Raw genomic sequence first — 15482 nt, 5'->3', positions numbered from 1 at the left:
ATTTTCATATTTCCAACTAACTACAGGGGAAACAATTTACCCCTCTATCTACTACTCAAAAGGAGCACATCTACACATACAATTAAGCTGACTCAATAAACTCTGGAGCCCTTTCAGCTGGAGTCAGATGCTTCTGGGTATAGCATCTTTATGTGCATTGGAAACAACAGCAGTTTGAGCCAGGGTGGAGTAGACCTGGGCTGGCATCAGACACGGGACCAGGCCCAGGCTCCAGTGGCAGCATCAAGCGGTGAAGGGGCTGGGTGGGGCGTGAGAGTGGTAAAGTGAAGAACCATGTGGCCCGCAGTACCCACATTTTAGCACCCTCATGCCCCAGCCAGCCCCTGTCACCATCTTCATGTGCATTTCCATACATGTAATTACTATATTACAGTGAAGTTAATTAAATTACTCCATTCTAATACCAGTGCATGTGTAGACAGTGACACTTTATGACAGAGCTAGTCAACTCTGCAGTAAAACGCATGTGTAGGTGCACCCAGAGAGACTACATCATTTTTCATGTGGATCTGCCTTTGTGACTATACTTTGTACATAACTGTGGAATCCTAGTATCTTTCAAAGACTTTGAGCAGAATCTTGTTTCATTTGACATGCTTCTTGAAGCTGAGCCACTACACCTTGCATTTAATATCCATTAGCTAAAATGTAGAGTGCAATAGTAAATTGTCTGCCCCACTGGGAGCAAGATCCAGGCTAGAATCAAGGGCCATCTCACTTTCAGAGTACTCTCACCGAGCCACATACCCTCTAGCATGTTTTCTTTCTCCTACTTCCATGCATCTTCCTCTCTTGCCTGCCCAAGGGGCCAGCTTCAAGAGGAGGGCTAGAAAGGGACCTGCCTAATTCCTAACCTGTGATTAGGTGGGTAGAGCTTGGGAAGTAGGAGAGAGGTATGTTCAAATTCCCCTTAAGATATTGGGGAGTATAGAACCTAGGTCTCCCACTTCCTAGGCAAGTTCTCTGTTCTCTTAGATATTGGGCTAAAATACGAAAGGATTTGTCTCTTCCTCCTTATGTCTAATACTGACTAGTCTTTGTTTCATTTGGCTACAATTTCAGGACTTATCTTGCTTAGGTGTGCATTTACAGAGATGTGTGACCAGAGCGCAGCCAACTGTGCATGCTTAGTAGCTGCGTGGATGCTTGTGCATCCCCACATCATGTGGAAGTGCATCTGTGTGTAAATGCCAAAACCAGCAGTTATGCATCTAGTTAGTGCCACTGGGGCACATACACTCAAATAGGACTCTACATATTCCCTCTCGCTCTGTTGTTAGCTTGGTAACTTAAGAAGCTAAATTGTGGCATGGTATATGTACAAAACTGCACTGACTTCAGTAGAATTATGGCAATTTATGCCAATGAAAAAAAAAAAGCCTCCAAGGCATGTTCATAAGTAACAAATGCTCATGCAGCATCTATATGTCTAGCTATGGGACCATTTGAACATGGATTTCACTTTTATATTATTATAATTTCACATATATATTATAATTAATACTACAACTATATATATATCTTATAATTAATAGTACAACTTCACCTGTACTCCCTGATGTGAAAATATACAGAGCTGTGTTGGTCATTCTAGTTTGATCTGTAAGGTGAGGTGGAACAGGATCATCAGAAACATTATCTAGTTTGTCTAGTAAAGTGTCAATATGTTGGAAAGAAGAACTCTTGCTCATCAGCCAGATCCCAATGTTGTTTTTCAGGAGCTGAAAAGTAAAATCTTCGTCCAGGCAGCCTAAACAGTCTGCAGTTAAAGAAAGAATAGAATAGATATTTCAGTATCTATAATTGAAGTTTATTTAATAGATTTCATAGACATTAGGGAAAGGACCTCAGAAGATCATTGAGTCCAGCCCCCCTACAGAGGGCAGGAAGTCAGCTGGGGTCATAGGATCCCAGCAAGATAAGCATCCAATTTTCTCTTGAAGGTGTTCAATGTAGGTGCTTGAATCACCTCCAATGGCAGGCTATTCCAGACCTTGGGGGCTCAGACAGTAAAAAAAATTCTTCCTTCTGTCCAGCCTGAAATGGTCTTGAGGTAGTTTATAACCATTCGACCTCGTCATCCCTCGGGGTGCTCTGGTGAACAAACGTTCCCCCAGATCCTTGTGGTCACCCCTCATAAACTTGTAGGTGGCCATCGGATCACCCCTGAGCCTGCGCTTTTCCAGGCTAAAGAGCCCCATGGCTCTCAGCCTGTCATCGTAAGGTCTGTTTTTCTGACCTCTGATCATGCGCGTGGCTCTCCTCTGGACTCTCTCAAGCTTTTCCACATCCTTTTTGAATTGTGGAGCCCAAAACTGGATGCAGTACTCCAGCTGCGGCCTGACCAAGGCCGAGTACAAGGGGAGAATGACGTCCCTGGATTTGCTTGAGAAGCATCTATGGATGCAAGCCAACCTTTTGGTTGCTCTACTAGCTGCAGCATCACCTAGCATCATCAGATCCTATGACCCCAGCTGACTTCCTACCCTTTGGGCAGGGGGCTGGACTCGATGATCTCCCAAAGTCCCTTCCAGCCCTAATGTCTATGAAATCTATGAAATCTATGAAATCACATTGCTCATGTTCATAAGCTGCTAGAAATGCACTGCTAAATTTGCACACAGTTCACCTCTCTCAGGGTGACCCTGATAGGGCAAACCCCACTTAGATGACCATCTAATGCAGTATTTGAAAGGATTAGCACAGAGGTTTCTTTCCCCAGGGTCCCTCGGGTAAAATTTTTACTATGAAAGGGACAGGTGCATCGCTGAATGCCCCAAATATGCTAATAGGATGTGGGTTTAAACATGAATTTTTATGTGTATAACACAGTGCAGACAACTTATTTAATTCCCACAAAACATATGTGAAACATAGTAATGCAGTTTTCCTTATTTTGCAGATAAAGAAACAGGTATGAAAATTTTAAACAAATAGCAAGTCAGTGTCAAGGCCAGAGTTACAGCTTAGGATCTATTCAAATCCAAACTGCTACTGATGGGAATAAAACATTAAAAGACTTTAGAATATGTCTTTACTGTTCAATTAAAAAGCCAGGCACAACAATACTAAGACAGGCTGGCCTACTCTGTGTGTGCTGCCTCCTGAACCAGCATTAGGATAACTTATTTAGGACAAGTGCTTCATGCATCAATAAACTCTCTCTCTACCTTTCAACAGATCTTATTGGTGCAAGCACAGCACTACTCTCAGGCAGTAGCTTTACTTGATGGCTGCTTTGCTTCCTGTTTGGGAGCTAGCACTCATGGGCTGGGTGCACCATTTCACAATAGGTCCTGCCTGGTGCTTTCGGTGAGCTGCATAGACATACCTTTAGCAGATCACCCATTCGACTTCTCTGATGATACAAGATTGTTCTTTTCGACATTTTATAATGCTTTTTCCAGTCATAATCTGTCTACATTGTCTTAATTTTATCTCTTAATTCCTGATTTTGTACCCTGTTACCATGCCAATTAAACTTATTTCTTGGTGTTTATACCCTTCACAATTATATCAAGCTATTGTGCTCACTTTAGCATTGTTTTCCCAAGCTATATATATTTCATTCATATCCTTCTGAAGGTTAGTCCTACCAATTCTTGCTGTTCTTCTTATTACTTCCTCCAATTTTTCCAGATTTTTCTAACAATGGTAAGATCAGAACTAAATGACCTATTAGCATCAGGCTGCCATTCCTGTTGATTTTACCTATATGTTGAAGGGTATCTTTTTCTACCAAGTTACTCTTTCCCTAGAAATCTCTTTCAGGGACTGTCTATACATAATGCCGAGGCACACAGACACCCATGCTTGCTGCGGTATTAGTAGTCTAGCTCTCTCCTTAAGATAACATACTTTGCTTCTCAACCAGGATACTTGGAGAAACACTGCCACTGATATTGTGATACTGCTTCTGGTATCCAAAATAGTTCATTCAGAGTACATGCTGAAATTATACTTACATTGGCCTACCTTGGGTTAGGTCAATCTAAGTGCCAGACTGCACATACATTTGGAGAGTCTAGATTAGGCAAAAATGGCCAGCCCAATATAATTTAGTTCATCTGAGGAGATGTATATCCAGCTAACTCATGGCCAGTCTATGTATATCCAGGCAACCCATGGCTAAACCCAGGAGCATAGCCCTGGGGCTGGGAAAGTCCAGCTGCTCATCCGAATCCCAGGGCTATGCTTTTCTTACCTCCTGCCCCAATCCTGACAGGGTTTTTTTAGCCCTTCAAAACCCTCACCTCTGGACCTGCCAGCCCACCAAACCCTCTCAGGCCTGCCAACTCCCTCTGCAGGCCTGCTACCCTCTCCCCTGATACTGCCTACCTCTCCTCCCCCCACACCTGGCCTTAGACTGCATTCCTAGAGCAGCTCCCAGCACTGGTGAACATGCAGGGGACACGACAAACAAGCGAGGATCTGATCTGTGATCGCTCAGCTTAAAGTAAGCCATGTGACTGTAGATCCAGTCCCAGCAACGTCTGCATGTGCCCTGAGTTAACATCATTTTGCCTTGTAGAGCACCCTTCAATGTGACATTTTATTTAACATAAAACTTAAGAAACATAAACCAAGATAGTCCCTCTACCCACCCCAGACCACCATTCCCAGAGACTTTGTTTCCTTCAGTCTCCCTACTTTGGTATCTAATGCAGGAACCTCTCTCTCTCTCTCCTCCCACACTCCGCTATTGCTCTCCCAGCCTTTAAGTAGAATGCCTGACTATGGATTTAAAAGCTCTACAGGCCTGGCTAGATCTAGACCTCTGACTCTCAAATGTCCAGCCTGTTACAGATCAGTTTAGGTTTTCATAATGGAAGCAGATTAACTTTGTGGAGATGGTCTGTGGGAGGCAATAAAACCTATTGGTAGGATTAGGACATAGACTTTTTGGTACTAATCTGGAAGATAAGAGCTGTATTCTGTGGGGGTTCACATACTAGTAGAATGAGGGCATGGCAACTCCCTCCCAATGAACTGAGGGCCTCAAATTGCAGTAATAAGCATTTAGCATAGCTGTATCAGCACAGACTTAATGGGCATCTGTAGATGTGTCGGGAGCCTGCTCCAATGCTCTGTAATTACAGCATGTCAGAGCAGACTCAACTAATCAAGTCTGCTGGAGCATGCTAATTATCATGCTCCAGCCAGCCTGAACATCTCATGTATCAGTGCCTCTATGCTTCAAAATGGCATCAGGGCACTTTAACTAAAGTTAATTTAATGAGCTTTAGTTAAAGTGCCCCCAACATCATTGTCAAGTGCAGGGACGTTGATACACAAGACCCTGTGGGCACGTAAATTAGTTTTCAGCTGCTCTAATTAAACATCCATCCTCCCCGTTCCCCCACCAGAGCACATGTAAAAACACCCAACGTAAAACGTAAACAGGCAAAGCCACTATTTGTACTACTTAAGTTTATCCCTGCTTGAAACCATGTAGGAAATAGTTTCAATTAGTTACAGGAGGGGGAATCTTTGACTGTCTACTGGTATAGCTTCAGGAGTGACTACAAGCTTGGCAAATCTTGACTCTGGTGACATTCTAATCTAGTATATGCAAATTTATGCACATTAATAAATTCTACTGTAATCCTCCTTGTGATGAGTTTACATGATCAACCCACAACTCTGGCTCTTTCCACCTTACTTAGCATAAAAGGTAAGAGAATGAAAATTCAGAATAACTGACAAATAACACAGGATTTACCTGCTCCTATCACTAATGCTTTTGCAGCAGAGTTGTTAACACAGTGCAGGAGGGACCTGGAGTGGAGGTTGAAGTTGAGGAAAGCTACCACAAAGCCCAATTTAGCCAGTCCAAACCACACATGGATGAAGTCAGGCTCGTTGCTCATCAGGAGGGCTATGGTGTCTCCCTTTTTCAGAGCCTCCTGGTGCAGGAAGACCTGAGCTACCTTGTTACTTCTTCTGTCCACGTCCTGGTAAGTGTGGACATTCCCTTCATGGATGATGAATGGCTTATTTGGAGTCTTTTGTACTTGTAGCATAAAAAGATCTGTCAGTGAGCAGATTCCCTTACTTGCCCTCCTTGTTATCCTCATTTTAAATCTGATCTGCATCATGAAGTAATTCAGGTCTTCCCAAAAATATGGAGACAGAAACTTCAAAGAAACATATAACATTACTGCTCCTGCAGCAAGTGCCGAAAGCCACATGCATAACACGGTGCTAGTAAAAACAACACACATAAATTCATTACTGATACAAAGCATAACATTAATATAGTCATCAAGGATTTATGGGTCTTACAATGTCTGCAGAAAATGCTTTCACACCTTGAAAACTCCCCATTAGAGAAGAAGGAATTTGCACACACCACACAGAACAGATAATGCATGTAGAAAAACATAAAGTCTGCAAAAATGAAAATGGTCTAGCTTTCACAAGCTTATAAAATAAGTTTGATGTATGCCCCAAGATATTCTCAAGTTATGGGTGGATTTCAATAAACACCAATCAACCGAAAATGAAAAAAAGCACTCCTTTAAGCCCTTTAATTTGTAAATGGCTTTCCTGGTTAACCTCAGTTTTCCCAAACATCGATTTTCTCCTCTGAGATTAGTCATGTCAAATATCATGCCAAAATTAGCTTGCTTTTTAAAAAGTTGGAAGTGGTTCAAAATTAGTCCTGGAAATGGAACTAGACTTGCTTTTTTTTTTACACTTGAGTTACTTTTATGGCTCCACAGTACCATACTGTCTCCTAAATTTTCAACTGTTGCTGTTTTTACTAAGTGTACCACCCCTGCACATCTAATGAAACTCCAGTGGGCAAATATTTTGGTAATGAGTATTGAGTGCTATTGAGACCTTTATACTACTCCAGTATAGGTTAGAATTATTATTGGGGTTCCTCTGCCACTTGTATGGCTCTACAAGAATTTGTGGCACACCCAATTCTAAAATCCACATTATGGTTAATAAAGATGGCAGCATTTATAAACTAGGAAGAAACGTGGACATAACTGCCATGAGAAAATAATTTATGAAAAGTACAATAACGTAAAACAAGGCCTATAAGCCAATTACTTTTTGGCAAGATGATAATTTAAGGATGGGTAAGTAACAGATCCACTGCAATATGCTCATACCTCAAGGCCAGGTGTACAGAAAGGATCTTAACAACCCCTCCTGTGAGAAGACCTGTCCCTTATTTTTCATTCTTTTCAAAATAAATACAATATATGGGGCAGAGAAATGCTGAACAGAGTAAGATTTAAAGAGAGAAAGGTAATGGCTAATACAGAGTAGATAGACAAGGAATCCAGCAGTGAGTGCTGGAGAAAGGTATGCATCCTACATCTTGCCTTTGCACACTCAAAAGTGAAAAAAAGAAGGGGAGGCAGGGAGATTGAAAGGATAAATAAATGGGAACTGTTATCGAGAACACAAAAGTATTTATTATGTCTACTTTAGGAAAGATGATATGGACAAATAAATAGTTTTTGTGTGATTTCCCTCAGAATTTTTTCCAAATTTTCCTCTGGAGAAAGAAGTAGGGACAAGATTTTCCTTGCCATGTGTGGAAAGAACAAAAGCCTGACCGTAAAATGCAAAATCATCTGGAGATATGGGTCTACTCATGTGAAGTAATAGTTCCAGAGTTTTTTTGACCTATCTAGCTTCTTCAGAGAATCCAACATAAAGAGGATTCTCTCTCTGTCTGTTTCTTGTCATAACACAATGGAGAATTCCACAGCACCCAGAAGGTTGGAATCTAGCGCTAGTGTTGGAGTCTAGCATTGGACTGATATATGTGCCTACCTTTGGTCTCACTTTCCTGACCCACCCTATTTGTTCCACTTCTGACCCTCTGGATCCATTGAGGTGAGGCCTTTGGTATGTCCAAGAAATTAAGTGACAAAGTTGTAGAAGTACCTTACCCACACTCTTTCAAATAAGGAAACTGGTTAACACAGCATGTTATATTAAATCTAGAGAGTTTCAAGAGATTATGCACATTGGAAGGAACATATTTAAGTATGCACTCTAATGAACAATTTCTTGGGGAAAAAAAGCATCAATGTGAATAACTCAGAGATAATATCCAAGGTGGTGTGGACTGAAATTGTAGCCATGATGATCCATGAAATATGCAAAAGGCAAGGATTTTTTGGGAGCGATATATTTTATTGAACCAACTGTGAAGTTGGAGGAGATCTTGGACAATATTTTGGGCAAAAGTTATCTTTCCTCAAGTTGTATATGATCTGCACAGTATCCAAAGTTTGCAAAGCCAGTATCTGATTCTTCCTGAAAAATCTGACTTTAAGTTGCTGCTATTTTAAAGTTAGAAAATCAGTAATATTTTAAAATGTAGGTTTTAAAGGAGAGAGGCTCATAGATAAGGGTATGTGTTGGTCCTCTCCAAATCCTCTATTTAGTTTGCCTATTCAAATTCATGTGAATCCATTTTATTGGCATTTTGCTTCTCTATCTGTTTAGATTTGCTTCCCTGCATAACCAGAAACAGGGTAATATAATAGTGTGCCTCATGGAACACTTTCTGTAGAGCTTTGGAAAGGACATTTTGACGAACAAAACAGATTGATCTAGTCATTCCTTTTTTCTTCTATTAGTTTATGGCCAGCATGATATTTCTTAGATTTCCTTTGTCTAAATTTGACTGATCAGAAAGAACCTAAGACAAAATATATAGAAAAGTATTGGTAGTATTCCATACTTTTTAACCTGTCTTCTTAGAAGTTCAAGATTTTGATCACACAAGGTTATAACATTATTAGAGATGACCAATAGTTTTATATTGGTCTGAATAGCTGCTGTGTGTACTGTTTGTTCTGTGGGAGTTCTGTATATTTGTGGTATAGTTTATGGTAACATAAGGTATTAAATTTCAAACTGAGCATCACTGCTGGAAACGTTTGAAGTGTGAAACACTGGTGATGCTCCCAGTTACCTAAACTCATGAATGATGCATGCCCCCAGAGGCATCCACAGGTGGCGGTTCTGGCAGCAGGGGCATGGCAGGAGCGAGCAGGGAGCTCCTGCAGACAGCTGTGGCAGTATCGGCAGCGGGGAGAAGGGGTGGCAAGCACCAACCAGCGGTCAGTGACCATCCACAGATGCTGCCGGCAGCATTAGTGGCAGTCAGCAATGATCAGCAACTGCTTGCAGAAGCCGTTGGCGGTGTTGGTGGCTGGGGAAGGGTAGCAAATGGCACCCGCCCATAGGCACCGTTGGCAGCAGCGGTGGCAGCCAATCATAGGTCATGCACCCCCAATGTGTCACCAATGACCTAACTTGGGAAATGGAAAAATCATAATTACAAGGCAGAAATTATTCCAAGTTTAACAACCAGGATCAACTACACACTCTATATATAGAATGTCACTCCAAAAGTGTTTTTTGTTGGGTTTTTTTTCCAAATTCTGGATATGCTAATGAAAAAACTTTTCCAATAAATCATTGTTAACTTGGTTGCCACAGGTCATCAAATTATTTGTTATGAACACAGTGCTTGAAGACAGTATTTTTAACTTTAAGTTCTTGTTTTCATGTTTTCTCTGCAAACACAAGGACTAATTATTTTTAAATGAAAGCTAAAATTCTCAATTGAGGTAAAAAAAATCATTTCCTGTAGAAACAAATTAGAACATTTTGTAAGTTGAATCAAAAAAAAGAAATGCATGTATCAAGCATTAAGCTGTTTGTTTTGGTAGATTACAGTAACAGTAAAAATGCCTGTGCAATAAGTCAAAATGCTCCCAAATTTACTTGCTCTTACAAATGGCACAGCCAATACATTGTAAATAGTAAATAACATCAACAAACCAGCCTTCTCTTACCACCAATTCATTCCTTCTTTAGTTTCTGGGATCTGATTATATCTCTCTGCTGGGTCTGCTTGTACTTTCAGAAGAAAGTTTAATAGATTATCCAGTTACGTTTATCTTGTTCTGTGGCTATACTTGAAATGGTTTGAAGGGGAGAGTCTGTGTCCAAAGTCCCCAAGCCTCCTCTTGTTTTTAATCCTAATATTCCCTCTGGCTGTGAGTGAGTGAGTGAGTGAAATAGTATTAGAAAGATGTACTTTGCAGTCTGGTTATTTTTTGTCAAATAAGTGTTAATCTTTAAGAAGTATCTGAGAGACCAAACTGAATATATCTGCTTTGTTTCTTGATTAGGAATATAAAGACAATAATTAATTGATATGTTAAAAGGTATGTAATAAGATATATGATCAAAGTTACATATGATCAAAGTTATATAGTAAGATATATGTTATGAATCCAACGGAAATGATCTGTTGCAGTGGTTGGAGTGACATCAGGGAGCAAGTTTAATCATATATTTCAGTGCACGTAAATTTGTATCCCATCTAGTTCTGTTAATTTCTACAGCATTTAGTCACAAATCTTCTGGTATTTCACCAGCAGAATGTTCATGTTGTGTGTGATGGGCATTTTTAGGCATTTTAAAAAATGTTCATAGAATCATAGAAGTAGGGTCCTTGTAGATCTTCAAGTCCGACCCGCTGCCTGTGCAGAAGAAAAAACTGGGCTCAAATGATCCCAGCTAGGTAGGCATCAAGCCTCCTCTTAAAGACCCCCAGGATAGGAGCCAGCACCACTTCCCTTGGAAGTTGGTTCCAGATCCTAGCCGCCATGACTGTGAAGTAGTTCTTACGGATGTCTAATCTAACTTAAAGATGTCTCAAATAAAATTCTTCATTGAACACATTTTGCAAACCTAAAGTCATAAGTACTCAGGCATCACAAGACTTGTCCACAATTAATCATAAATACAGGAAAGGACTTTATTCTTATTCTATCCATTCTGTATATTGCTATTCTTAAAAATAGATACTTAAATATAAATCATTAACTTTAGCATAAACACATATCATAGGTTAATATATCAAAGGGTTTGTTTTGTATGCACATGAAGAAAGGGTTCAGAACTCCATCTTCTGAAACTGAAATTTCCAAAAACCGTATTTTAAAGTTCATCTAACATTTGGAAAATAAATGTGCAAAATTTGACTGCATTCATGCCTCATCCAACTTATTTTTGTCAAACATATATGATGACCTACTGTATGTTTGTATAAATGCTTGTGAGGCTTAGTTATTCATATGACTATCATATCCATATGCAAAACATAGTGCATAAAGAAGACCAGACCTTAATGCCTAACCTATTTTCCTGTAAAACTGTATCTCATGAAATGAAATACCACGTAAGTTGAATGATCGAGCTTATAACAAATAATTTTAAACTGTAAATGACCATAGAGAGGAAATAATAAGTAATCAATAGACTATCATTGTTTTCACATATAAGCTGAAGAATAACCAACAGATTGGGTGGGGAGGGGGAGTTGACTCATAGTTGTGTGCCCTGTTCACAAACTTCATCTGTCAACTCTTTAAATTATGAATTATTAACTCTGTTCCATTTAGAGGACTACTCTGGTTCTGGCAATATAATGTGCCATGGTCCGGTGTATTGGACCAGTGAATGTCCAAAATGGCCCTGAAAAGGGTAGGGTAGAATTTATCTTCACCTATGCCAGACTTAGCCAATGATCCTGGGTGGTGAGAGGGATCACAGGGGTCATGTGATCAAAAGCATATGGTTAAGGACCCAGCTCACTGGAATATTGGAAAGGAATTTTGCCTTGAGTCAATTAAATAGTTCAACTGAACTCAGTTCAGTAGTTTAGGAAGAGCAGATCTGGAATGAACTGGCCCATGAAAGATTGAGAAAAACAAGAAAAGAAGGACTAGGGAGGAGGATTAAGCTAAAATACTTTCCAGATCTTCTTGTTAGAAGGGTATGGAAAGTGATCATCAGGAACCAGCAGAGAAAAGTGGAATTTGAGGAAGCCTGCAAAAAGGAAAGCCTCATCAGCAAGGTTCTGAGTTTTCTGTTCGCCGCAGAAAAGCATGGATTTTATCATTTTAAGGAGAAAAAGGAAAAAAGCATGGGAAATACTGGGTTTCACCTTGTAGGCTGGCAGAGTTCCAGTCTGCAAGGGGCTGGGAGGAGGGCAATCAGGCAGAGGGCACCATGTGCATATATACACATACACATGCATGTGGCAGCCAGGCAGTGTGGAGAGGAGCTCCTGCAGGTATGTTGGAGGGAAGGGGGAAGATTGAGGCCCCCTAGTGAGGGCTGGTGGGACTTGGTCAGGGCTGGGGCTGGGGTTGGGGGTGCTGCCCAGGTGGAGCAGTGCGTGGAGTTTGGGGTCTGGGGCCAGGGCAGGAATTCGCAGCCGCAGGGCCCAGCTGTGGAGTGGGACGGAGCCATGGGTGCATCATCCGGAGGGTGACAGAAGGGCTTGCATGAACTGGGGGAGGAAATGGGGGCACGTGCCCCCCAGATTTGTGAATGGGACGGGGTGAATGTGGGCTGGCCACTATGGGTTCAGGGTTTCCTGCCCTGCTGCCCTCCCCCTAGGGGCCTCTGTGGCCCAGCAGGCAGGACCCAGTGTAGCAGGCCAGAATGGGGCAGGGAGACTTGATGCCGCTGCTGGGAACTCTGTATTGTCATGGCAAGGCACCCCTGCCTGTCCAGCAACAGCAGACGTGGCGGCAGAGAATTGTGCTCCCTGCTGCTGCCAGGTGGGCAGGGAATGCCTCATTATGCGGCTCAGGGCTTTCAGCAGTGGCACCAAAGTTCTCCACCCCACTCTGCCCTGCTGCACTGGGTCCTGCCTGCTGGGCTGCAGAGGCTCCTGGGGGGAAGGCAGAAGGGCAGAGATCCCTGAGCCTGCAGCTGCCTGCCTGCATCTACCTCATTCCACTGGCTCCACCCCAGCCCTGCCACTGGTGGGGGAGGGGGAACCAGCCAGAAGCTGCTGCCTCCCACAGATGGTAGCGAGGGCTCAGGCACTGCTGGGGCATGGGGCACGGAGCTGCAGACATGGGTCCCTGGCCCCATAGCCCTGGCAGCTGAAGGGCCCCTTCTGGCAGGGCTAGGATGAACAGGGAGCTGCAGGTCATGAGTGGGGGGCAGCAGCAGGAGTGGGGGGGGCCGTGATTTGGGGAGTGAGGGCCACTAGCAGGGCTAGAGGGCTGTGGAGTGGGAGTGAGGGGCACCTGGGCCAGATAGGGGGCTGTAGGTGGGGAGTGAGGGGCACCAGCAGGGCCAGGGGGCTGTGGCTTGGGAATGAGGGGCAAGCATATCAGGGCTGCTTAGTGCCACAAAGCAGTAGCGGGGACAGCCACAGCTAGATCCGTGTCCCAGTGAGCAAAGGGGGCAAGGGAAACTCTTTTTCCATGATAAAACCAAAATCAAACGCCAAAATGTATAGGTATTTAAAATTTACTTTATTATCAGGGATCCAGATCTTCTGTTTCCCACAGAAAACTGGAAAAAACACAGATATCCCCCTTTACCAAAGCAAAGCATAGATTTCTCATTTTAGCAGAGATTTTGCAGTTTTCCAAAGAGCTCTCTGCAGGTTGGTGGAGTTGAAGGCTGCAGAGACTGGGAGTGAGCAGGAGGAGTGTGGTCAGTCAGGGGGCGCCATGCGCATGTATATACTCCAGGCTTGTCCAACATATGGCTCATGGGCCGCCATGTGGCCCTCCAAGCTGTTTTCTGAGGCTTAAGGTGCTGTGACGGGAAATGAAAGTAAACACTGTACTTCCGTTTTGGGGGGGTGATGTGATACTGCTTCCTGTGAGGTCTTTGAATATGGCTTGCCGGCCCGCTGGGTAATAAAAAGTTCATGATCCAGCCCCACATTCAAAAAGGTTGGACACCCCTGATATACATGGCCTTATGCAGCCTGGAGAGAACTCCCACATGTAAGTTGGGGCAGGGGTGAAATTGAGACCCCCAACAGGAGGAAGCAAGTTGGACAGGGCTGGGGCCGGGGCTACTGCCCAGCTAGGCAGTTGCTTCCTGTATAGGAAGGGTCAGAACATTGCCTTTTTGTGGTTTTGAATGCAACTAATCAACACATAGAACATCATTGTAAATATTTTAGGGGCCTTTTGTATGACAAAGGCCGCATGTATATGAGATATTGTGCCTAATAATACTGTTGAGTAGTGCCTCACAACACCAACAGTGCTAATACACTATTGCACAGTATTATTAGGCTACTGTGCAGTAGCATAACTTAGAAGTCATTCAGCAGCACTACTGAATGGTAACTCTAATTACTGCACATTTATGTAGTAATTGCTAAGACAAGTAATATATAAATGTGCAGTAACAACTAAATGCACTACTACTGCAGAGCAGCACCTCATGTAGATGCAACCAAAGTGTGGTTAATAGTAAATGCAATTAATAGTAAGATGCATTTTTATTTTTTATAAGCCGTATTAGCTAAGGAGAGTTGCAGCTACTGTCACTGGTCCAAATCTTATAGTTTCATAGTTTCATAGTAAGTAAGGTCAGGAGGGACCTAAACAGGTCATCTAGCCTGACCCCCTGCCACAGGCAGGAATGAATGCTGGGTTCACAAGACCCCAAACATGTGATCATCTAACCTCTTTTTGAATTTACCCAAGGTAGGGGCAAGGACCACTTCCCTAAGAAATTGGTTCCAGATCCTGGCCACCCTAACTGTAAAATATTGCCTTCTGATCTCTAACCTAAACCTATTCTCCATCAGCTTATTACCATTGTTCCTCCCCAGGTGGTGCTGGGGAGAAAAGGACTCTTCCTATTTGCTGATCATCTCCCCTGATGAGTTTGTAGACAGCCACCAGGTCCCCCCTCAGCCTCCTCTTGCCAAGGCTGAACAGGTTCAGGTCCCTCAGTCTCTTCTTATAGGGCCTGTCATGCTGCCCTCTCACCAAACAGGTGGCCCTCCTCTGAACCCTCTCCAGGCTGGCCACATCCTTTTTAAAGTGCAGTGCCCAGTACTGGATATAGTACTCCAACTGCAGCCTGACCAATGTCACATAGAGGGGGAGTATCACCTTGCTGGACTGGCTTGAAATGCATCTTTGGATGCATGACAAGGTACGGCTGGCCTTGCTGGCTGCATTGGTGGCTCACATTCATCTTGGAGTCAATAATGACCACATTAGCTAGTTGAACGGCTAACTGCTTATACTGAGCCTGTTCTACACAGGCTGTGGGGTTGGTTCTGCTGTTCTTCACAACAGAGTAACTAAGGATAGAATTTATTCCTGCTTATATTTTTTCCTGCCTTCTTCCTATGTAAAGAGTTCTGCTTAACACTTGCTTTTATAGAATCCTTCAAGTGATTTATAAACCAGTAATTCATCTATCCCCATATGTACAGACAGTACGCTTTGACCAATATAAGTGACCAGAAACTTATCTATACCTGTAGCAGAACGGAAGCCTAGTGCACATAGGCTGGTTTAACAATGGCAGAAGATAGACCTGGATCAATGTGGACTCAAACTTAATTGATTTGGGTTAGACTAGTGAATTGAACATCTGTACCAGATCCCCTATCGATTCAT

General features: G+C 42.7%; 1 protein-coding gene across 3 annotated transcripts in view; it reads right to left on the bottom strand.

Annotated features, from left to right (window-relative positions):
• The window catches only part of LOC149868397 (long-chain fatty acid transport protein 6-like), a 34422-nt gene extending 24364 nt beyond the window's left edge, over positions 1-10058 (bottom strand). For all 3 annotated transcript variants that reach the window (XM_090038498.1, XM_090038497.1, XM_090038499.1), the window contains exons 1-3: positions 9864-10058; positions 5744-6225; positions 1568-1780 (exon numbers count right to left, since the gene is read on the bottom strand). In XM_090038498.1, the coding sequence (XP_089894624.1) occupies positions 1568-1780; positions 5744-6225; positions 9864-9874 (706 nt within the window). In that variant the 5' untranslated portion in view covers positions 9875-10058. The remainder of the gene's footprint in view (positions 1-1567; positions 1781-5743; positions 6226-9863) is intronic.
• Between the last annotated feature and the right edge of the window lie 5424 nt (positions 10059-15482).

This window comes from Crocodylus siamensis, chromosome 3, assembly GCF_052110815.1.
Source record: "Crocodylus siamensis isolate JL-2025a chromosome 3, ASM5211081v1, whole genome shotgun sequence".
NCBI lineage: Eukaryota > Metazoa > Chordata > Crocodylia > Crocodylidae > Crocodylus > Crocodylus siamensis.
Note: the sequence above shows the minus strand (reverse complement) of the source record. Positions and strands in the feature narration are given on the sequence as shown.